The sequence below is a fragment of the Capricornis sumatraensis genome, chromosome 9, assembly GCF_032405125.1.
Source record: "Capricornis sumatraensis isolate serow.1 chromosome 9, serow.2, whole genome shotgun sequence".
NCBI lineage: Eukaryota > Metazoa > Chordata > Mammalia > Artiodactyla > Bovidae > Capricornis > Capricornis sumatraensis.
Genome location: NC_091077.1, coordinates 20,179,496 through 20,201,390, shown reverse-complemented (window position 1 = coordinate 20,201,390; position 21,895 = coordinate 20,179,496). Strand labels below are relative to the sequence as shown.

General features: G+C 58.7%; 1 protein-coding gene across 1 annotated transcript in view; it reads right to left on the bottom strand.

The window, feature by feature from the left end:
- Positions 1-275: 275 nt before the first annotated feature.
- The window catches only part of ZFR2 (zinc finger RNA binding protein 2), a 44,925-nt gene continuing 23,305 nt past the window's right edge, over positions 276-21,895 (bottom strand). Inside the window, exons 4-20 of the mRNA XM_068981012.1 lie at positions 21,476-21,679; positions 21,080-21,366; positions 18,374-18,556; positions 16,558-16,618; positions 16,378-16,494; positions 14,834-14,994; positions 13,978-14,097; positions 12,671-12,810; positions 12,421-12,553; positions 11,764-11,954; positions 8,319-8,490; positions 5,508-5,646; positions 4,023-4,117; positions 3,526-3,621; positions 2,017-2,128; positions 1,162-1,259; positions 276-455 (exon numbers count right to left, since the gene is read on the bottom strand). Coding sequence (XP_068837113.1) covers positions 276-455; positions 1,162-1,259; positions 2,017-2,128; positions 3,526-3,621; positions 4,023-4,117; positions 5,508-5,646; positions 8,319-8,490; positions 11,764-11,954; positions 12,421-12,553; positions 12,671-12,810; positions 13,978-14,097; positions 14,834-14,994; positions 16,378-16,494; positions 16,558-16,618; positions 18,374-18,556; positions 21,080-21,366; positions 21,476-21,679 — 2,489 coding nt within the window. The remainder of the gene's footprint in view (positions 456-1,161; positions 1,260-2,016; positions 2,129-3,525; positions 3,622-4,022; positions 4,118-5,507; positions 5,647-8,318; positions 8,491-11,763; positions 11,955-12,420; positions 12,554-12,670; positions 12,811-13,977; positions 14,098-14,833; positions 14,995-16,377; positions 16,495-16,557; positions 16,619-18,373; positions 18,557-21,079; positions 21,367-21,475; positions 21,680-21,895) is intronic.

The window sequence follows — 21,895 nt, the reverse complement described above, 5'->3', positions numbered from 1 at the left end:
GAGGTCATTAAAAACCCACACCCTTCGCAGGCCACAGGGTGACTTTAAAGCTAGCAAGAAATGCCAGGGTTTACGGTTGTGCTGCCCCTTCTCACCCCAGAGTGAAGGGAGGCCTTGGGTGCTGCGCCCAAATCCCACAGCTCAAATTGCCAGATGAAGAGAGCTCACTAATGGTTTAAGCACAGGTGCGTTTAAAGGAAACTACAGAACGTTACTGCAACGGGAGACGTGGGCTGTCGGTGTCAGGGGTGAGGCGGCCGCTCAGCGGCAGCGGGTCAGGTCCCGTTGGGGAGGCGAGGCCGCTTCCTCTGGTCGCTGCCCACCTTGGCCTCCAGCTCGCCTGCCTCCTGTGGCCTCTTCCGGAAGCGTGCCCCCAGCCTGATTCTGGGGGGCGGCAGCGGGTCGATGCCCAGGATCTTGTGGATCTGCCGGAACGCCAACATGCGCAGGGCATGCTGGGGGCAGACCAGCTGTCAGGACCCGCCTGCGCGTGACCGCTGGCCCGCCTCACACAGCCTGCGCAGACTCAGGCATCCTCGCACCCTCCCAGCAATGGCCAAGCTTGAAGCACCTCTGGGCGTGAGGAACTGTGCTGGGAGCTGTTCATACCCGCTGGTGCCAAGGACGCTGCCTGGAAGCCCGGCAACCTCAGCTCTTCCTCGTCTGCTAAGGGGACCCTGGATCCTGCTTCTCCCAGTTGGGCTCTGATTAACAGCAATTTGACTCTTTCCACTTAAGACCCTTCATGATGTCATGCCCAGTGTGAAGTCTGCTGAAGAGACTTGCTCATTAATAGAAATTTGCAAATGAAAGGGAAGCCAGAGATGGGGTGGTGGGGGTGGGGGTGGGTAATGCTTTGGTTCTTGAAGCTGTTGAGGCGCAGCAGGAGGCCTGGCTAGGTGTGTGCAGACCTGGGGCATTGGGGTACCCCCAGGACGATGAGGCCCCAAGTCTGCACCTCATCATGGCCTCAGTTCTGGGCTGGGCTGGCCCTACCCCTGGAAGCAGTCCTGTCACCCACAGGCCACCTGATTCTGCAGGAAAGAGGACGGGAAGTGGGCCCAGACCGTTTCCTGGGATGCAGCAGAGATGTGCACAGGGGCTGGGAGCCGGGCTGCCTGCAGCCAGCTCATGTGGGCCCAAGTTGGGCTGGCCTCCTACCTGGGCGCTGGCTGTGATATCTTCTCGTTCCTGGAGGGTCATGGAGCTGAGGGCATCCATCTGGTCTCTCTCACAGGGATCCTGGAGCCCGGGCCCATCTGGACGAGGGGTGGGGGGTCAGTGGGAGCGGCAGAGAAGCAGATGCACCCTTGTGAAGGCTGCCACCATGGCTCTGTGATGTTGGAAGTCTGCGCCTGGACCTCCACGGGCCCACGGACCACAACTGGGCCTCTCCCCGCCAGTTCCCCTCCGGCCCCACACGCATTCAGCAGAGCTCCTTGCAGCCTGTGTGTGTGTGTGTGTGTGTGTGTGTGTGTGCACATGTGCACACGCGTGGGTGAGTGTGCAGTTACATAAAAGGTTCACACCACAGGCCCATGTGTCACGCTCTTCTTCCATGAAACACACTATCATCCAAGTCACCAAAACAACTGGAAAACACCGACTGCATCTAACACGTCACGTGGGCTGCCTGCCTGGTCTCTTCCTGCCACTACCACTCAGGATGCCGTGAACAGCTCCGTGCCCGGCCCACGATGGACCTCCTGTCGTTTCCTTCAGAAGCAGCCCTCGGGCTATCCCTGGCTCCCCAGGAAGGATGGATGTGGCATCAGAGGACCCGGTGGAACCCCCTCCAGCCTGCACCCGCCTCTCCTTCCACCCGTCCACGCCTCCTCATGGCTCCCTTGGGTGAGTGACACGCACGTGTGTGTCTGTGTCCGCTGTCCTGCCTAGGCTGGATGGGGTGCTCGAGTGTTCCTAAGAGGCTCCTCTGTCCACCTGCCCCGCTCCCCCATGGTCCTTGGTGTCTGCCAAGTGCTCTAGGGTCTGAGCTGCTGGCCAACGGGGACTGACCTGTGAGGAGCGTCCCTGAGGCCACGCACTCCAGGACTCGGCGCACAGCATCCCCAGGGCTCAGGGGCCCCTTGGTGCTGCTCAGGGCCTTCTCCACCAGCAGCTCCATGGCCTGGGCCGGGACAGAAAAGGAGACCCAGGCCTTTGAGGGGACAGTGGTTTTGCGGGCAGCCAGGTCTCCAGAGGACACAGGACTGAAGGCTCCTGCCCAGTGGCCCCTCACGCCCACCCAGCCCCCCACCCAGGGGGTCACCGGACCTCACTGCCCTGGCGTGGCCGTGGGCGGGTTTCATCACCCTCCCTTCTTAGTTTCCTCATTAGCAAAATCCCATCAATGGTAATGTGGCAAACTAGTGTCACGTGGGTTCAGAGATTCATTCTCTGTGACCTGAGGGCCCCTGAGGGTCACAGGATCCTGGGGCCTAGTTCAGGCACGTTTCTTCCTCCAGGAGCCACCTGCCTGGAGGGCCCAGGGACAGGGTTGGGGGTGTGAGCTGTCGTGGGGGCGTGTCTACACTTAAAGGGAAACGGGCTCCAAGAAATGCGCGACCTGTCCCACCCCCCCACCAACCGCCGCAAACATCTGAGCGAACCTCTCTGGTCACTCAGCACGGGGCAGCCACTGTGCCACCCACCTGGGGTGGAGCTGAGAGTGGACGTCTCCTCAGACCACAGGCAGGAAGCCAAGGTCCGGGGGGCACCAGAGCCCCTGGTTTTGGAGACGGCTCCCCTGAGTACAGCCAAGGGCAGCCTGGGTTGGGGTGTGGGGAACGTCTAGGAGCCCGCCTATGGGCATGGAGCTGATGGACTGGCTACAGATGGCTGCAGAGAAGAGGCACGCGTTCCTCCAAGTTCAGGGCCAAATACCCAGGGATAAGGTCAAAGGTGAAAACCTTAAAAACCTACAAGTTGACTTGGTCACTGGGGAGGTCAGTGGGTGTGTGACAGGAGAGGGATACTCAGAGATGAGACCCTGAAAGTCGAGGCATGGGGCTCCAGTGGGCGGGGCTGGGGGGTCTCACGAGGCAACTTTGGGGGTTTGAGGTACCCAGGGTCCCTTGCATCCTCTCTCCTCTCCTCTCCCCCCTGAACGGCTCCAGGGCCAGCTGAAGGGGCGTGTCAGGGCCACTGGATTCTATCCTTCAGAGGAGGTGGGTCTGCCCCAGGCCTAGAGGTCAAAGTGGAGCCAGGACAGGCACCGGCTTCTTGCCCTCACCAGGGCCTCTGCACCAATGCCTGCAGGTCTAGGCAAACACCCCAGCTTTTGCTGGGGTGCCCTTGTATTTACATGCTTCCTGGTGCTGCCTGCAAGGTTGTAGGTTCAAGACAATACAGTCAAATGAGGCCATGTCCTGTGGCAAGCCTCCCCCCGGGGACTCAGACAGACACCAGGCTTTTCTCAGAAAGCTGGACACAGGACAAGGATATGAGGCTCAGCCTAACAGGGCTGTGGCCTGGCAGAGTTTGGGGGCTTCCTAAAGCAAGGCTGGCCGCTTGGCGCTGTCTTACCCAGTCCGGCAGGGCCCCCCAGGTGGGCACGCGCTGGCAGAGGTCCCGGAAGACCCTGATGACAATCACACAGGGCTGCAGGCCGCTGGCTCTTGCCTTTGGGGGAAGAAGCACATGGGAAGCCCCAGGAAGCTCTGAGCACATGGCTAGGGTGGGACAGGGAGCTATGCATGGGGCCAAGGGAGCAAGACTGAGCCGGGGCAGTGAGCCTGGCTGGCGGTCCCATGCTGGCAGTGGAGGCACTGAGGGACTCCAGTGGGATCAGGCCAGCCTCCTGGGCTGTGGGAGGCAACCGGAAGCAGATTCCACTCCCAAATGGCCCAGTCTCAGCCCTAGTGCCAGCCAGAGGAGCCAGAGCGGTGGTCACCCCTTTCAAGCTCCCAACCCAGTTGGCCAAGAAGTGACCTCCATCATGATGGTGAGCGCGGGGCGAGGACCCAGAGCCACCCCACCCATGTTGACCCCTGGCCTCTCCTGGGAGCCCGCCCGCCGCTAACCTGGAACCACTTGGCATGGCGGAGAGCAGCCAGTGCCTGCAGGCACTTCTCTGGGCTCAGGACATCTCCTGGGTCCGGCGGAGGCACCTCAGTTCCTTCTGGAAGAGAAGGGCAGATAGGCTAGCCATCCCTCCCGTTCCCACCTCCTGGGTCCTCAGGTCCCTGAGCCTCGCTGCGTTCATCTGTTCATCAGGAAGACACGCAGCTCAGCTCGCTCGCCCTGCCTCCAGACACTGCCACGGGGACACAGAGCTCCCCTCTTGAAGTCCCATCCCTCTCCGAGACTCTGTGGTCCCTTTCCCCCAAGAGGTCCACATTCAGGGGGAAAACTAGGAATGAAGCTGGATTTCCAGAAAATTCCATGTTCGTGTGTGATTAGGGTCAGGTTTGAGCACATGCCATCACAGATGACCAGGGCCCCATGTTGGGGGAAATGTCCATTTCTTCTTATTTCTGCTTGCTTTAGGAAGATTCTTCTCCCCTCATCCCGTGAGGCCCTGGTGTCCAGGTCGCAGGAGGGAGCACCGTTCTCCCCCCGGCCCCCCAGGCCTGGGTCAGTTCCTGGGGGCTGAGAGCCAGCACAGAAACAGCTGAACGCCACCCCCTCCCACCCAGCAGCGGCCAGCAGTGTGTGGACCCAAGTGAGGAGCAGCTCTAGGGGTCCAGGGTGCCTGCAGAGGGGCTTCCTGCTCTCTGGACCCCTCCAGCCCGCCCCCTCCCCGACATTCCCAGTTCCCACTTGTTGGCAGGGGAGCGAGCTGGAGCAAGCCTGAAGCTGGGGTCGAAGGGTGGGCGTCATTGCTCCTTCCCACCGCATCTACTTTCAGATGACACGCGGCACTCCCCTGATAATGGCCTTCCACTCACAGTTCAAAGGCTCTCTTCTTTAAAAGTGGAAGAGCCAAAAAGGACTTGAATCAGAGAAAGCAGCAATGGTTCGTGGCCCTTATTCAAGGCAATGATCTGGAAGGGGGCCTGAGAAAGGCTGGAGTTTGGGAAAGAGTCCCAGGGGCTGTCCCAGGGGTTCCCTACTCCTGGGCATGAGACCTGGGGTGCCCTCCGGCCTGGCCCGCACCCTCCGTGTTGGCTGCCCTCTGGCCTCGGCCTGCACTCCTCCCACTTGCCCAGGCAGCAGTGCCATATGTCTCAGGTCCCCAGAGCCCCTGCTTGGCTGGGGGACCCCGCACACTGGGTCTCCTCGGGGCGGGGAGCAGGTGCCCGCATAGCCTGAAGGCTCAGGGGGAAGGGCCCCGAGCACGCCTGCCGCAGCCAGTTCTGAGCCACTTGACACTTGTCCCAGCTCCCCTCCTGCCTTCCTCCGCTACGCCAAGGCCTGGCCCTTATCTGACCAGGGCATCCAGGCTTGACAGAAGCACAGGAAGGTGGTGGTGGCACCCCTCCCCCTAAACCAGAGCAGAAGTGGGTGCTGCCTTAGGCCACCAGGTATGTGGGAAGAGGGGGCTGAACAGAAGGGCCCAGCCGCACCTTGGTCTTTGGAGGGGTCCTCCCGCATTAGGGGCGAGGTGATGGACACAGCGACCTGTATCCGGGGCTCCTCGCAGGAGGAGATGACAATGCTGGCGTCCGGGTCAGAAGAGACCTCGTACTTGTCGTCTGTTACCACCTGCGAGGCACACATACAGCATGAGGCCTCAGGATTCCACCTGTGAGGTGGGACCCAGCCGGGTGCCCAGCCCCACACCTTCTGGGACCTCCTAGGGACCGAGACACAGCCTTGCCCTCCAGAAGTGCACATGTAGAAATACCAAGGTGCCTTCATATGTAAAAAACACCTGGAGCTCAATAACAACCAGATCAGCAACCCAACAACAAAACTGGCAGGTGATAGTTTGCAGAGAAAGAAACCAAAGTGACCCTTTTCACACAAAGACAAAAAAGAAGAGCCCCATGGTAAGGAAGACTCATATTAAAACTAGAATGACATGCCATGGCCACCTGTAAGAAGGGCAAAATTTGAGGAATCTGAGGAGCAGCTGGGCTGGCGTGTGCATGCTTAGCAACTTCAGTCGTGTCTGCAGCTCACCAGACTCGACCGTCCATGGGATTCCCCAGGAAAGAATACTGGAGTGGGTTGCCATGTCCTTCTCCAAGAGATCTTCTGGACCCAGGGATCAAACCTGAGTCTCCTGCATTGCAGGCAGATTCTTTACCATCTGAGACACCAGGGAAGCCCTTGGCCGGCAGATCCATGCATCTCTAAACTGCTGGTGGAGGCTGACCTGGCGACACTCACCAGGAGCATCCAGGCTCGTGCCTTGGACCCAGAGACTGCTCCAGGAAGTGCTCCCACGTGTGTGGAGCAGTGTGTGTACAAGCTTATTCACTCTCTGCAGCTTCGCTGGTGACCCAGAACACGACACAACCTACATGTCCAATTACATGGGAGGACCCGGCCAGCTACGGACATGTGGAAACAGGACACCCTCCGGCCACAAGAAAGAGTGAGGCTCCCTACACATGAGTGTGGAATATGGCCTGACAGATCCACAATTATTCAGTGAAAACCACACAGTCCTTCAGCTGGCCTACCAGGCCGCCCTTGGGAGGATGAGGGCAGACCATGGTCTCTCGGAATGCAGGACAGGGGGTGCCTCCAGGCAAGGTCTGAGGCCACTTGGCTCTGGTCCCCACCCGACCCCTGCCACGGGGCCCAGGGTTCAGTCTTGCCCCAACATGGGCACCTTATGGCCCCGCCAGCCCCGGCCCCCTCACCCGGGGCTGCCCAGAGGGTCAGTCCTCTGCAAGCAGAGGCTCCAGGCAGCCCCACCCTCTCAGCGGGCCCCCTCCTCTCCAGACCTCATTCCAGTCAGTCTCTCACAGGGGAAGCTTCGGGAGCAGCGGCCCTCGCTCATGGCTTTAGAACTCCGACTGCTGCCGCCTGGGAGACAGCACAACGAAGGTGGGTTTGGTGCAGTGACCCAGTGCCTGGAGACAGTTTACTGTGTCCCTCACGTTGCTCTGGAGTTCCCGAGTCACTTGGCCAGGTGACAGCTAAGAGGGTCTGTCTATCTCTCTGGAGGCTGGGCACCACCAGCTCTCCCATGGCCTCTGCTATCTTCCCTCCGGCCTCATCCATCTTCATGGCCCTGGGTTGCCAGATTCCGGAGGACAGGGCCTGCATCTGAGCCATCTTTGCATCCCTTGAAGTATTTAGCAAAAAACTGCTATGTTGTGGGGTGTTCAGGAAAAATGAGTGATTACTGGTGAAGTTGGAACATGTCACTCCCCTGCTTAAAGCCCTCCAGTCTCCCCATTGCCCTGAGGAGGCAGTCACACCTCCCCACACAGCCTTCCCAGGTGGCACTAGTGGTAAAGAATCTGCCTGCCAGTGCAGGAGACATAAGAGACACGGATTTGACCCCTGGGTCAGGAAGACCTCCTGGAGGAGGGCATGGCAACCCGCTCCAGTCTTCTTGCTTGGGGAATCCCATGGACAGAGGAGCCTGGTGGGTTGCACAGAGTCGGAGACAACTAAAGTGACTTAGCGCTCACGTGGCCCTCAGGCCTGGCTTGATCTAGGCCCTCGTCCACTCAGGCTCACCCCTCCGTGGGCCTCCTGCCTCTTGGCCTCTGCAGGTTCCTGTTCCTCTAGGGGAACGCTGCCCGCCCCCATCTGTCAAGGCTTCTCCTCATCTCTCAGCTCACCTACTCCATCTTCTGTTGAGATTCCCACCTCCCACGGTCCTGTCTGCAGTGGACCCCGCTCTCCCTGAGTGCTCCCGACCTGGCACCAGGCTTGAACTGCTCTACAGAAGATACATCAGAAGTCAGCCTTCTCCGTGTTTGTTTATTGTGTCTGCCGACCAGACTGGGAGCCCCAGAGAAGGGCTAGGAGGGACGAAGCTGAGTCCCCTCAGGAAGGGGGGCAGACAGGAAGGAGAAAGCACCCTGGGAAGCGATCGTTTTAACTGCAGATGACCAGGTGACATCATGACATGCCCTCCCTCTTCTCCCAGTTATTATCTCGGGTGAGCAAAGCTCTATGACAACGATGGGAACTGTGCCGGGAGAGAAAGTCCGGCCACGCCTCCAGCCCCGTGCCTCCCTGGTGCTTTCCCTGCAGATCGTCCTCATGCCAGCCGGCTGGGCTCTGTGTGGGTGTGACAGAAGTGACCGTCCTCATGGGCCAGATGTTAGACTGTTTCAAGCCCTACTGTGAACCCCCTGATAAGGGAACCCTCAAGTTCCACCAGTGGATCCCTGTGCCTGTTTCTAAAAGCAGACCGGACCGTGTCTCACCCAGGCAGACCCCACGCAGCGTGGCGGGCACCTCACCGGGAGCTGGAGGGGCAGCTGCTCGGCGACTCTGCGCTGCAGGGCGTGGGTGGGCTTCTGGGAGCAGAGCAGGATCAGCTGTACCGCCCGATCTCCCCGCAGGAGTAGCCCCTTCGCCAGGAGGCCAACCCGCATCACGCCTTTCAGGATCCGGGCTGAGGGGCTGGGGCCGCTGCTGAGACAAACCCATGGACCAGTGAACAGGCGGCGGGGAGGAAGGACCCCCACCCCCGACCCAGGGGCATGGGTTTCCTTGCCAGGCGCCTGCACCTCCATGTCTTCATCTGTGAAGTGGGAGTATGGCCCTTCCCAGAGGGCACCTGATCCGAGAGACACCAGGATAACAGGGAGAACAGGGAGAGTTCTCGGACCTGAGGATGGGAACCTATGCTGCTCGGTGGGGCTGGCAGCTGGCACCCTCTGCTGGTAAACTGCATGCTGGGGGGGAAAGGTTGCCTGACCCCAGCCAGCCTCGTCGGCCCCTGGCTTCTGAGCTGTCTCTGTGGCCACGTCACCCCGACCTGGACTCCTCTGAGGAGGCCTGGCCGGCAGCTCCCTGCCTGTCCCCCCCTCCAGTCTGTGCGTCTAGTCCCACCTCCCCTGCCCCCAACTCTGCCCTCGCCCGCCCACCACTGTCCCGGCCACTTTCTGCAGGCGACTCCCATGGCCGCATTGGCCCGGCAGCCACCCTCCTACTGCTGCCCCTCTGCAGGCCGGGGACACCCCAGCTTCTTCCTGGGGCACCCACCTTGACCCCTGGCTGCTACACCACCACCCTCTCCTTCCACTCCCTCCCCACGACTGTTGCCTGGGGTGCCCCCACGCCGTGGTGGGCCTCTCCACTCTGTCTCTCTCTCACACACACACACACGGTCACCTCCTTGGAAGCTGCCACCTGCTCCCACCACTTCCCGACTACCACTTTGCTTCATGTCATGTCTCAGGACATGAGATAATCTTGTTCTGCGATGCATGTGGGTGTCCTTGTGGTCTGTCTCCAGACCACCAATGCTGGAGCCTGGGACGGTCCAGGGGGACCAGCCACGCCTGGAATGTCTACAGGACAAGGATCAGACCCTTTAGGGGAAGGCAGAGCAGAAAGGTGGGAACCCACGGATCAAGAGACTTAACCGCTTGTCAATGAATTGGGACCCTGATTCAACACAAACTGCAAAACAAAAAGACCTCCTAAACAAAGACTGAATTGTTGTTATCTATGGGACAACTGGACACTGCAGCACTGACTGGATATTTGGTGTTGCTAAAGAATTATGGTTCATTTTTCTTTGAGGATGATCATGGTATTCCGGTTTTGTTAAATGAAAAAGAGTCTTGTTTAGAGACGTGCGCTGATGCACTGACATACTCCAGCTGTGGGCTGGCGCCCAACAGGGTGTCGGACAGGGAGATGGGGAGAGAGCAAGTGAGTCACCCTCAGCTTAGGTATGGTCATCTTTTGTGTGTGTTAGAGAATTTCCAGAATAAAACTGAAAAAAAGAAAAACAAACCAACACTAATGCGCTCTTTGCGACAGTTAAGTGAATAATGCGACATCCATAGGACAGTTTATCATGTTCCTATTAAACACACACACACACACACATTTCCACAGAGAAAAAGGCCACACACGAGTGAGAAAGGGAATTCCCTGGCAGTCCAGTGGTCAGGACTTCACGCTCTCACTACCAAGGGCTCTGGGTTCAGTCGCTGGTCAGGGAACTAACATCCCACAAAGCTCAGTGTGATGAAGGAAAAAAAAAGTTGTGAGGAAAAAAAGCCACCAACACTTCTATGTTTTTGAAAAATAATGTTAAAAAAAAAAAGAAAAAGACAAAAAATAAAAATAAACAAACAACAAAGAAAGCAAAATAATGTAAGGACAGACATGTAACATGACATTAATGTTATGTGAAGGCTTTAAAAGAGTGCAATCGGATTTGCTTTAAAGCTGGGTTTGGGGGCTGTGGGAGTGTGGGGGCGGCAGGGCTCCTGTGCTGGCGGAGGCCCCGTGTCCTCGCTGCGGTGGGGCGTCTGCTCGGGGGCGAGCTGTCCAGCACCGGGAAGGCCTGAGTGGGGCCTGGGCCTCCCTGTGGTGCCTGTGTGGATGCCCAGCCTTGACACCTGTGGGTCCACACTGTGGAAGCTGGGGGAGGGTGGAGGGTCCTCTCCTTACTATGTTTGTGTTGAGTCCATAATCATTTCAAAATGAAAAATTAAACTAACAAAAATAAAACCTGAGAACGGGGAGAAAACGGGGAGGGAAGCCACAAAGCACCGAGTGAGGGCCCTTCTCCTTCAGGAGACACGGGGGTGGAGGCTAAGGGAAGGCTGCCCTGTCTGGGGCCACGCCTGCTTCCACTTCCAGGCAGTGAGCTTCCTCACCGGAGCTGGGGGCGGGGCGGCGCCCGTGTTCACACAGGGACGAGTGCGTTCAGCTATGACACCTGGTGACCCACGCACGGCTCTCATGTTCTTCTCAGAGAGCAAACGCTCCGGCACAAAGAAGCTGCTGACTGGAATCAGCCTGACACAAAGGCTGCACGATTCCATTGACAGGAAACGTCCAGAACAGGCCACGCCATGGAGATGGGGGGTGGAAAGGTGGGTGCCGGGGGCTGGGGAGTTTTACGGGATGGATTTCTGTTTCAGATGATTAAAAAGTTCTGGAAACGGACAGCGGTGATGGCTGTACAAGCTTGTGAATGTGCCCACAATGGCCAATTTCCTGTTATGAGTATTTTACCACCAAAAAAAAAAAAAAAAAACCTTAAAATAGTAAATGAGAGACTTCCCTGGAGGTCCAGTGGTTAGAACTGTGTGTGCTCACTGCTGAAGGTCCAGGTTCAATCCCTGGTCGGGGAACTAAGATTTTGCAAGCCATGCGGCACAACCAGAAAACAAAACAAAACAAAAACAAAAACAAAAATGGTAAATGAAAAGGAAGCCACCCAGAGATGGGGGACTTGGAAAAGCTAAGTCCTTTGGGATTCTCTAAACCGTGCAATGATTCACTACGAGGTGCCGGGACTTTCCGTCTTCTGACGGTCGGGCAGCTGGAAAGATGATTCACACACATGCTCAGTGCTTGGTGGCACCCCTGGTCAAGCCTTCCACTGGTCTCTGTGTCACAGGTGAGGACACAGAGGCGGCTAATCCTCTGCAAACCACATTTCTAGACGCGCCTTCTACAGGAAAGTGACTTCCGGTGTAAGAAGAATCACTCTCCTTGGCTGGGACTACTATAACCCCCTTTGATCTCCCAGCCTCCTGGCTAGCTCCTAGCCTCCTGGGGCGATATCTGAAGGGAGCTGGAAAGCCCAGGCCCCGAAGACACCAAGCCTCCTGGCACTGGAGCTGCCACTTCCTGCACGGACCCTGACCCCTGCCCACCCAGCTGGGGATCAGCAGCCTCTGGGCCCCTGGACAGGAGGGCGCCGTCCATCACCTGTGGTCCCCGCCCTCGGGCTCCGGGCTGGCAGAGTCCTCCTCAGCCAGCGTGTCAGACACCAGCTTGAGGGCACGCTCCGCATGGGAGACAGCCTTCTGGACGGCCAGGAGCTCCTCCTCCGTTGGGTAGATGGCCGCATGCTTACACATGACATGCCGGTCGTCGCTGGACTCTGGCCGCCTTGTGGGCTGCGGGGAGAGGTGCGTGTGTCTTGTCACAGGCAGGCTGAGAGGTCCTGGGCACTAGGGAGCCGTGGGGGCCCTTGGAGCCTGGCTGGTGCGACTGGCGAGCAGTGGCTGGAGAGCCAGGCAGAGGAGTGACAAGGCCCAGGGGGAGGTGGAACAGGGAGGACCTCAGCCCCGACAGCTGTGGGGAGCTTGGGCCGCGTGGGAGACCACTGGGCTCCCTAGAGAACGCTCTCAAGTTTCAGAGCCAGAGGCTCCGGAGGCAGCTGGGGCCCCTCCCTCGGCAGGGCACCCTCAACGGTTTCCCCCCAGCCCGCCCAGTCCCCACGGATGGACAGTCAGACGCCTCAGTGCTTCCGAGGGATGTGACCACTGGGGTCTCAGGAAGCTGAGGGACCGCTGTGGCTGGCGGTGAGGCCCTCAGGTCCCTTCAGCTTCCGCCACTCCGAGGCATTCGACCACCACCCACCAGAGGCTTGGCTGTGGGCGCCCCTGGCCGACTCCTGAGGGCAGGCAGGTGCTGGTCAGGCAGCGGGCGTCCTGAGTGTGCGTCTGGGATGGGCAGCCCCTCTTCCAGCCGCCTCCTGCACAAGTCGTAGCGCCTGTGGGACGAGAGGGACTCGGGGCCCTGAGGGGCGGCAGGACTGTGAGGTGGTCCCGTTGGGGCCCTGGGGAGCCCGTGGGGAGCCCTCCCACCGCGCAGGGCCCCGAGGCTGCACCTCGTCTCGTTGTGCCAGCGCCGCAGCTCCCCCAGCCGCCTCTTGGTCAGCTGCCGCTGCCTCCGCAGTGTCTCCTCCACGAGCTTGCGCACCCGTGTGCTGGGCTTGTCAGCGATCGGGAGGTCAGGGTTCACTTTTTTCTGCAAAGTTCGGGGACCTTCATTCAGATGAGAACACTGGGGGGGGAAACTCGGGGCCTGGGGGACACCCATCTGACAACACCCTTCCACTGGATTTAGACAACGGTGAGTTTCAGTCCCGAAGTCTCAACATTCCTTGTCCCCCAAAGGCCACGGCAGAAAACCATGAGGACAAAACCATGGCTGACTCAAAGAGCCGCAGACGTGACACCAAGCGAACCACGCGGACGTCTCACGGAGGAGCCAGAGGAAGAAGGTGCTGAGACACCTTGAAGCAAGGTGCCACCAGTGGTCACGCTGTTCTCAGAGGACTGGCCAGAGATGCTCGTCCCAAACAGAGTAATTCAGAAAACACCGTTTGTGTGAGATCCAGTGTGTATTGTAAATAGAATTGTTAACTCACTCACTGGGCTTCAATTTTAGCACTTAATTTCCTCACTCAGAGAGTGTGGTGGTGTCTAAGGATTAATCACCGGTGGAAACAACACAAGTGTGCTTCAGTGGTGAAACACACACAGTGTGGTCCCCTCCACACACGGAGCAGTGCTCAGCCCCAAAAAGGAGAGAAGCCCTGACCCTCGCTACCATGTGGATGGACCTTGAGAACATGCTACTCAGTGAGAGAAGCAGACACAGAAGGACACACAGGGTGTGACTCCACTGACGGGAAACATGCAGAGCAGGCAGATCCGCAGACACAGAGAGTGGGTTCCTGTTGTCAAGGGCTGGGGAGGGGGTGGGGGTATGACTGACGATAGGGACCGGGGCTCCTGATCGACTGTTTCGGAATCAGATGGAGCCCCTGGCTGAATGTACACATTTGTGAATGCAGTTAAAGCTGCTTCACATGCGCCAGCTGCGTGGTGTGTGATATCTCAACAGGCTGCTTCAAAAAGAAAAATGCCCAGAAGCCACTGTCTCTCATGAGGGTCATAGCCTGTGCTGTGCACACACGCACTCAGGGTCACGTGTGTCTAAACACACTTGTGTGCATGCCTGCCCTGGCAAACCTGAGGCCTCGTGATGGCAACTGAGGGCCTCTCTGGTTGAGCCCGTGGTGCTGAAGGGCCCAGGGACTCAGACTCACAGAGGCACAGGGTGCGTTCCGAGATGTGGGCCAGGGCGTCCAGGGCACAGCTGCCCCCCTGCCCCCCTGTCGGGGCACACCTTGTACTGCAGCCGGTGCCGGCGTCCCCGCACGTGCATGTCCCTGGCGTTGGGGTCGTTGAAGCTGCATTCACACAGCTTGCAGCGGAAGCGGATCACCCGGCCCTCCTCGTTGCACACCTGAGACACAAGGCCCGGCTGAGCACCACCTGCAACCCTCACGGCCCCTGCGCTGCGGGTCTGGGCTCTAACAGGAGCCTCCGCCCCCAGGGCCTTCCAGGCCAGGCACTGGCTTCCTGTCTGCCCTGTGGTTAATGCTCTCAGAGGAGTGACCTTCACCAGCACATCCTGCCAGCCTGGCCCTTCTTGCCACCACCTCTGCCACCATCATCCCATCCTCCTTCCCTGCCCCCACCAACCCCCTTCCTGGGGCTGCCACCAGGAAGCCTGCCTGGTGTGGCTGTTTTTCAGGGCACAAAACTGAAGTGCTGAGTGGACTGAACAAGAGTCTGAACTCCAGGACAGAAAAAGTGCCAACATGCACGAACCTAGAGGCAGGGACTGTGGGCATGGGGGCAGAGGGCTCAGAACCCGAGCTCCACAAGGAACTGCGTGTCCGGGCAGGTACCTGGGGGGCACGTGGGCTCCAGTGCCCAAGAGTCACATGCCTGTGGGTTTCCAGGGCACAGATCCCTCCTGCCACCTTCCTTCCTGCAGGAACTGGGGCTGCCCAGGAGCAGGAGACGCCTCCGCCTGTCTCAGACCTCCTTCCAGGATCTGAAGCCCCACACCCAGGGCTCCCAGTGAGATCCCAGTGACGCTGGCTTGCAGGGTTATTTGCCCAGGAGGGTGTGCAAGTCTCAAGGCATGGTCCCACCAGGCCTGGCCAGGTGCGTGATGGTCGTCCAGCTCTTACCTCCTCCACGTAGCCTGGGCCCACCGGCTGCCCCTCACAGCTGCTTCCAGAAGCTTCTGTAGAGCCTCCTCGGGTGGATGGCTCCCCGGGCCTCTCTGATCTGGGGGTTGCCGGTTTCCCGTGGGGGGCTCTGCAGTCAGTTGCTGGCAGCGCAGGAGGCCCTGGAGGGAAGAATTTCATGACTTGTAGCCTGCTTCAGCCAGAAACCATGGCCAGCTCCTGGCCCATCAACTGGAAGGGTACAACACAAGGCCACCGGGTCCCCCGACATCCCTCTCATCCCCTCGTGACGTCATCCTGTGGGGTCCGTGGTCCTGAGAACCTCACCCACCAGCTCAGGTCACACTGGAGAGTGGGGGTCCACAGGGAGGCCCGGGTTGTAGGCCTCTCACTGGAGGACACCCCCTCTCAACGGCACAGTCTGCAGCCCTTAGTAAACAGTGGACACCAGGTGGACCAGGGTCACGTTCACTGACCTTGGTTCACTGACCCCCAGAAGAGAGACTTTTTAAAAATAATGTGTTTTAAAAATAATTAGTTTATTTATGGCTGCACTGGGTCTTTGTTGCTGCCAGTGCTTTTCTTTAGTTGCGGAGAGTCGGGGCTACTCTGCTGTGGGGCGCAGGTTTTTCACTGGGGTGTCCTCTCTTATTGCAGAGTACAGGCTCTGGAGCACTGGCTCAGTAGTTGTGGCTCACAGGCTTAGTTGTCCTGTGGCATGTGGGATTTTCCTGGACCAATGATTGAACCCATGTCTCCAGCATTGTAAAGTGGCAGGTTATTTACCACTGAGCTACTAGGGAGACATTTCTTTGTCACCAAAACTGCTTTATATCTTCACTATCACATGACTGTTCAAACCTCAGTCCTGCTGAGGCTCAAAATAAAATAGCCCCCCCATCCCTCAAATGTGGTGGTGGAGAGCAGAGACTGTCCCACACTGGGGTAGAACCCCACCTCCACTGCCAGGAGGCCCAGGGCCAAGTGCTTTGCCACACCTCAGCTCTTCCATCTGTAAAGTGGGACTGATGACAAATCTAAAGCATCGTGGGGGGAGAGTCAGGCCCTGCACACAACGCAGTCAGTGGAGCTCCTGACACGGAAGCCTATGTGCCCGTGCCATGCAGGGCCTCGGTCACAGCGATAGGTGTGGAGGGTGCACACCTGAGGGGAGGCGGGGTTGAGAGGAGCCCACCTTAACCTCCTGGTGCCCACCTAAGTAATCAGAACACCTGGGGGGCAGGGGGCTGCATCCAGCACATAGGCCAGGGCCATCGAGGGGCTACTCCAGGCCCAGGATAGGGCTCAGGAGCGTGACCAGCACCTGCTGGGTCCCAAGCTCCAGAGAGAAAATGGAAGCTGCCATCTCACTGCCCACACTTCCCCAGGTGGATTAAAGGCACCAGAAGGCACCGCCTGGCCGGAATCCCGCAGAGAACCATCAGAGGTCCTGCCTCCTCAGAAGCTATGGCACACTGTGAACCGGATGGCCAGTCTCTGAAGCTCAGGCTCGCCTGGGGTGGCTGTGAGGCGCAGAGCCGTACCCACACGCGAGGCCTTCGAGGTGGCCGGTCTCCTGGGCGGTGGTGGCCTGCTCGGGGCACACACGCTGCGGCTGGCGGGGGCCGCGGGCTTGGCTGAGGCTGCGGGGGCGCTCTCTGCGGTGACGGTGACGGGGATGGAGGCCGGCTGGCTGGTGCTGGGGGCCTGGGCCAAGTGGGGGTTGGCCGGCGCAGGGTCTATGGTGGGGATGGGCTTCCCCAGTTTGGTGTGCAGCTTGAAGACCTGGAACAGACCAGCCCCATCAGGGCCCCTCCCGCCTGACCAACCTCCTCAGGGGCGGGCAGAGCAGCTTGCGGGGGTGGGGAGCTGGCAGCCTGTGGAAGTGAGGGGGTCTATCACAGCCCCCTCCCCAGCACCCCTTAAATGTCCCAGGGAGGGCCTTCCCAAGCTGTCTCCTGCTAGGAGGTACCCGCCAGTCATACACAGGTGGGACCTCAACCCAACCCCAAACTCCACACTCTACACCTGTACTGGTTTCTCACTCCCAGCACCAGCCCAGGGCCAGCCCCACAGCATGTGTGGGTGAACGCGCTGACGGGGTCAGCTGCTCCAAGGTACCCGTGTGCACGCCCATAGCACAGGTCCACGCTCTGGGGGAACTCATACACACATCCAGATCACCGAGGACATGGTCATAGCCCCTCCTTGGCCTGACCCCCTCCAAGGCATTTAAGTGCTGAAGCTCCACTTGGCAAGGACGATCTGCACTGACGACCATCTCAGACACATTCATGGGCTCCAAGTCTCTGATGCTCACAGCTCAAACCTGCCCCCCACCCCACCCCCCACCCTGGGGCTTCCTGCAGGGCTTCCTGTCCCCAGAAGCAAGTTCCAGCCTGCAAACCAAGCTGTGACACCCGCAGCCCACCCCACCTGGGCCCCAGCTCTCCCCTTGCACACCTGTGACCATCAGGCCAGGGCCCCTTCTCCACACTCCCCTGCTCCTTCCTCTGTGGGGTTTGCAGGTTCACTCAGGCATTCGAGAGCCTGTCCCAGCTGGGCTGTGGCACGAGGCCCGTGGTGAGCTGGGGCAGGGGACAGGATGGGTGCTCGGGGTGGCCCGGCCTGCAGAGGGGGCTGGGGAAGGGCTGGCAAAGCCACGTTGTTGGGGGGCGGGGGGTGGTTCGAGGAAAGGCCCTGGGGCAGGACGGAGCACAGCAGGTGGGCTGGGGCAGCTGGAGGGGATTCTGTGGACAGGGCAGGGGCCTTCCCAATCCTCTTACTCTAAACCACTCAGGGCAGCACCAAGCAGGCCTCCTGCCAGGAATTTCCCCCTCCTGCCCTCAGCGCACACGTGGAAGGCGAGCGTCACCTACCAGGTTCATGACACTGTCTGGGGCAGATTTGCTGATTTCCAAAAACCACCTCTGGGCCAGAAAAAGAGGCCCCAGGGAGGGGGACCCTACCTCCTTTCTGGTGGGGGACCCTGTTCACTTCCCCATAAAATGACATACTACAAGCATTTCTAAGGCCATAAGAAAACGCTGATACTAAAATAGTAATAAATATGACAAATCCTGATACTGCTGCTGCTGCTGCTAAGTTGCTTCAGTCGTGTCCGACTCTAAGCCCAAGAGGCTCCCCCGTCCCTGGGATACTAAATAATATCAATTAAATCTCGGATGTTCAAATATGAAAGCTTACTACTTTAATTTGATTTTTAAATAAATAAGGACCCCCAAATGGACTATACCATTGGATCTCATCAACATACAGACCCTGGACTGCATAAACACACACGACACCCCGAGGGCCTGGAGCAGTCTCCTCTTGGGCCAGGCATGGGGTCCAGCTCAATGCTTCTGCTCAGGGGCAGGTGTGACTCTTGTAACTGGGAGGAGGGGCTAGTTTCTGAGGAAGGAGGACATGTGGGCCCGAGGGGAGAGCTGCCTTTTGTGGATTGCTGTCTCCGTGCCCCCCGCGTCAGCAGATGCCCCTCTGGGTCCTGAGTGGGCCTGGCTCCACGCAGGGTCCTACCTTCTGGTGCTTGGCCCCCCGGATGTGGGCAGCGTAGGCCTCTGCCCCGGTGCAGGACACGGCACAGAGGTCGCAGCGCAGCTGCGCCTGCACCCCCCGCGGGCTGCCGTTGGGCTGGACGCCCATCTTCTGGGCTGCCTCTTTCTTCTTGTGCTTCTGCCCTTCCAGGTGCTCGCGGTATGTCTGCTGGCAGAGAGCGAGGGCGGCCTGATGGGGGTGTGCCCACCCAGCATCATGTCCCCACAGTTCCCAGGGGTCTGATGTCCCCAGCCCTCTGTTCACGGGCCTCCCAGAGGTTTGTGTACCACCTTTTAAAGCCCAGTCAGGACTTGTGGCCCAGTGGTTAAGAATGCACCTGCCAATGCAGGGGTCGCAGGTTCAATCGCTGATCCGGGAAGATCCCACATGTGGCAGAGCAACTAAGCCCGTGAGCCACAACTACTGAGGTCTGTGTCCTAGAGCCTGTGGTCTGCAACAAGAGAAGCCACTGCAACGAGTAGCCCTCTCTTCGCAACTAGAGGGTAGCCCCCGCTTGCCACAACTAGAGAAAAGCCTGCGTAGCAATGAAGACCCAGCACAGACAAAATAAATAAAATCTTAACAAAAATAATAAAGTCCAGGCAACAGACCTAGAAGCTCAGACTGAAAAACGTAAGTTTTCTTTCTTCTAAAAATCAGTGAGTTTCTGAAGCAAGCATCCTCAAAGGATGACACATTTAGTTTCAGAGGCTGCTTGAAAAAATATTCCAGCTTTTCAGAATCTGACCTCGGAAGCCAAGCAAGGACACATGTTACCAGAAAGACATGGGACACACTTCTTATTAGGGCACTGCTTCCTAACCGTGAATCCACGCCAGAGGGGACTTCGTGAGTCACAGACCCACGCTCCTGCCCCAGGGCACCTGAGATACCAGACACATGACCGAGTGTCCACAGGGCAGTCCTGACTCGTCTCTTGGAAGGGGGCCTGCTAATACCATGTCCTCTACCCACACCAAGAGCCAATAACCCTCAGAGCAGAAAGGCCTCTGGGAAATACCAAAGGCACTGGTGATCTTGGCTGGTTCTGGGGGTGGGTAAGGAGGCAGGGACAGGAGTGGGGGCAGTGCTCTCGGAACATAGGCATCTGTCTTTACCTAAGCCACAGGACACGCATACACACATGCACACACATACATATATACGCATGCACACATACACACATGAACGCACACACACACACAAACACATACATGACATAACAGCCTATGGACAGAGACCAGCCTAGAAAGAGATACACTAAGGTGCCAATGGTAAACTACTTCAGAACACACCTCGTAGAAAGAGCATGTGTTCACGGCTTATGCCATCCTGATGCCCGACTTGGTGGTGGTGGCGGTGACAGCGGCAGATGTGCAAGCCTGCCCAAGTGATGAGCTTGCACAGAGCAAACCATGTGCACGCACACACTCACGTGCAAAGGCACACACGGGTGCAACTGAGACTAGTAAAACTAGGGGCATCTGACTAAGCAGATGGGTTCAAGGCCAACAAACGTCAGCACTAGAGGCTCTGGAGAAGGGCTGGTGGGCCTCCCTTCAGTTTTTCTTACAACCACATGTGAACCCACTGCTAAGCGCTGCTAACATTAGCAAAAAGCTGGGAATAACAGGAGCTGACATTTCTATGTGCCAGATGCTATGCCGAGTGGTGATGTGCTTGGGCAAACCCAGTCCCATGGGAGACAAGGCTCAGAGAGACCTTGACACTGCTCGGGTGATGCTCACATGCCCACACCCCGTCCCATTCCCACATCTGTGGGGAGCGTCCCACGTTTGCTCAGTGTGATGCCGTGAAGGGTCTAGAATCACAGTGCAGACCTTGTGTTTGACTGGTGACAATACCCAAGAATCCTCACGATGCAAATTTAAAGTCACACAGAGAAATAAAGAAAGGAACAGGGAAAACCAATGTCTCACTAAGGGAGTGTCATGCAGTGGAAAGAAGCACAAGGAGTGGGGGTGCCCTGCACTCTGAGGAGGGAAGGACCACAGACAGCTGGGGGTCTTGGCGTCAAGGTCCTGAGTGTGGGGGACCTGGCCCTTGACCCTCAGCCAGGAAGTCGGGCTGGAGGAGACAGGCGTGGGTGCCTCCCAAGTCTCTGCAGTCCACAATGGGGAGTCTCTATAGGCCTCCAGGGGCAGCTTGACGAGCCCTAGTGTCTGATGACCTCTGCAGGGAGCAAGCTGGGTTACCTGCGATTGTGGCTTGGGAGGGCCTTTGCCTACAGAGCAGTAGAGGCCCACTCACATGCACACACATGTGCTGCTCCTACCTGGCTGCAGGCCTGTCTACATGGCCCTTCCTACACAATCCTGCCTGTCCGGCCCTGCAGCAAAGTTCCACTGTGACCAGCTACATCCACTGGCCCTCATGTCCAGGAGGGGGCACAAGTGCTTCCCTGCTGCAGACAGCCTCAGAGTGCGAGACTACGCCGCTGCTGCCCACACCCAGAGCTGGGCTGGCTCTCATGTCTTCCACGAGAACATCAGGCAGTTTTAAGGCCATGCTGATGCCCACTTGATGAGGCAAATTATTAACAAGCCTCTTCTGGGCAGGTAACAACCTTGCCCTCTGGCCAGCTGCAAGGATGAGGAAGGGCTCCCCCACTATGGGGGCTGGGGGCTCCCCTGGGCCTCCCCACAGGGGCCAGAATGGGGGCCTGACCTGGGGGCCGGCACAGCTGATCTTGCAGATGTCACAGTAGTGAAGTGGGAGCGGCTGGGGGCCAGTCCGTGGTCTTGGCAGCTTGCTGGGAACTGGAAGCTTCTTGGCGACGCTATGGGCACAGCTGGCACTGGGACTGCCTCCTGGGCCACCCCACTGGGATGAGTCCACAGGCTTTGGGGGTGGGGGTGGCGGCGGCGGTGGCTGCATCTGTGGGGTGAGTAGCGGTGGGTAGTAAGGACTGGCCACGGAGTAGGAGGACGCGTCATAGCTCGGGTAGCTTGGTCCTAAGAAGGAAGAGAAGAGCGAGAGGGTAAGATGGTTGGTTTTGAGAGAAGAACCACATGCATTTCAGCAGCAAGCAGTGGAGTGGCCTGTGCCCATGTGCCGGCTCACCCGTGTATGGGGCGGAGGCTGCGCTGAAGGACGACGAGGCCGGCAGGGCGGGGACGGAGGAGGCCATGGGCTGAGCGCTGCTGGCTGGGGCATAGGTGTAGCTGGAGCAGGCGACGCTGGCTGGCGGCCCTGCCTCGGCGGTGGGCATCTGTGGCAGGGGCTGTGCCTGGCCGTACCCACTGCCCCCGTAGGCTCCTTGGGTCCCTGGAGAGCAAGCATAGCCTCTGCAGAGTCAGCCCTATGGCCCTGGGTCCCGGGAGTGGACAGCAAGAGCCACATAGGCGATGGTGTGGCTAGCTGGCCGTGAAGCCCAGGTGTCTGAGAGGTGCTGGAAGCCAGAGACCCCGGTTCTTCCATCTCTAAGTTCTCCATGAAACCCACCTCCTTCCATCCTGGGAAAGCCTCCTGGGAAACCACTCC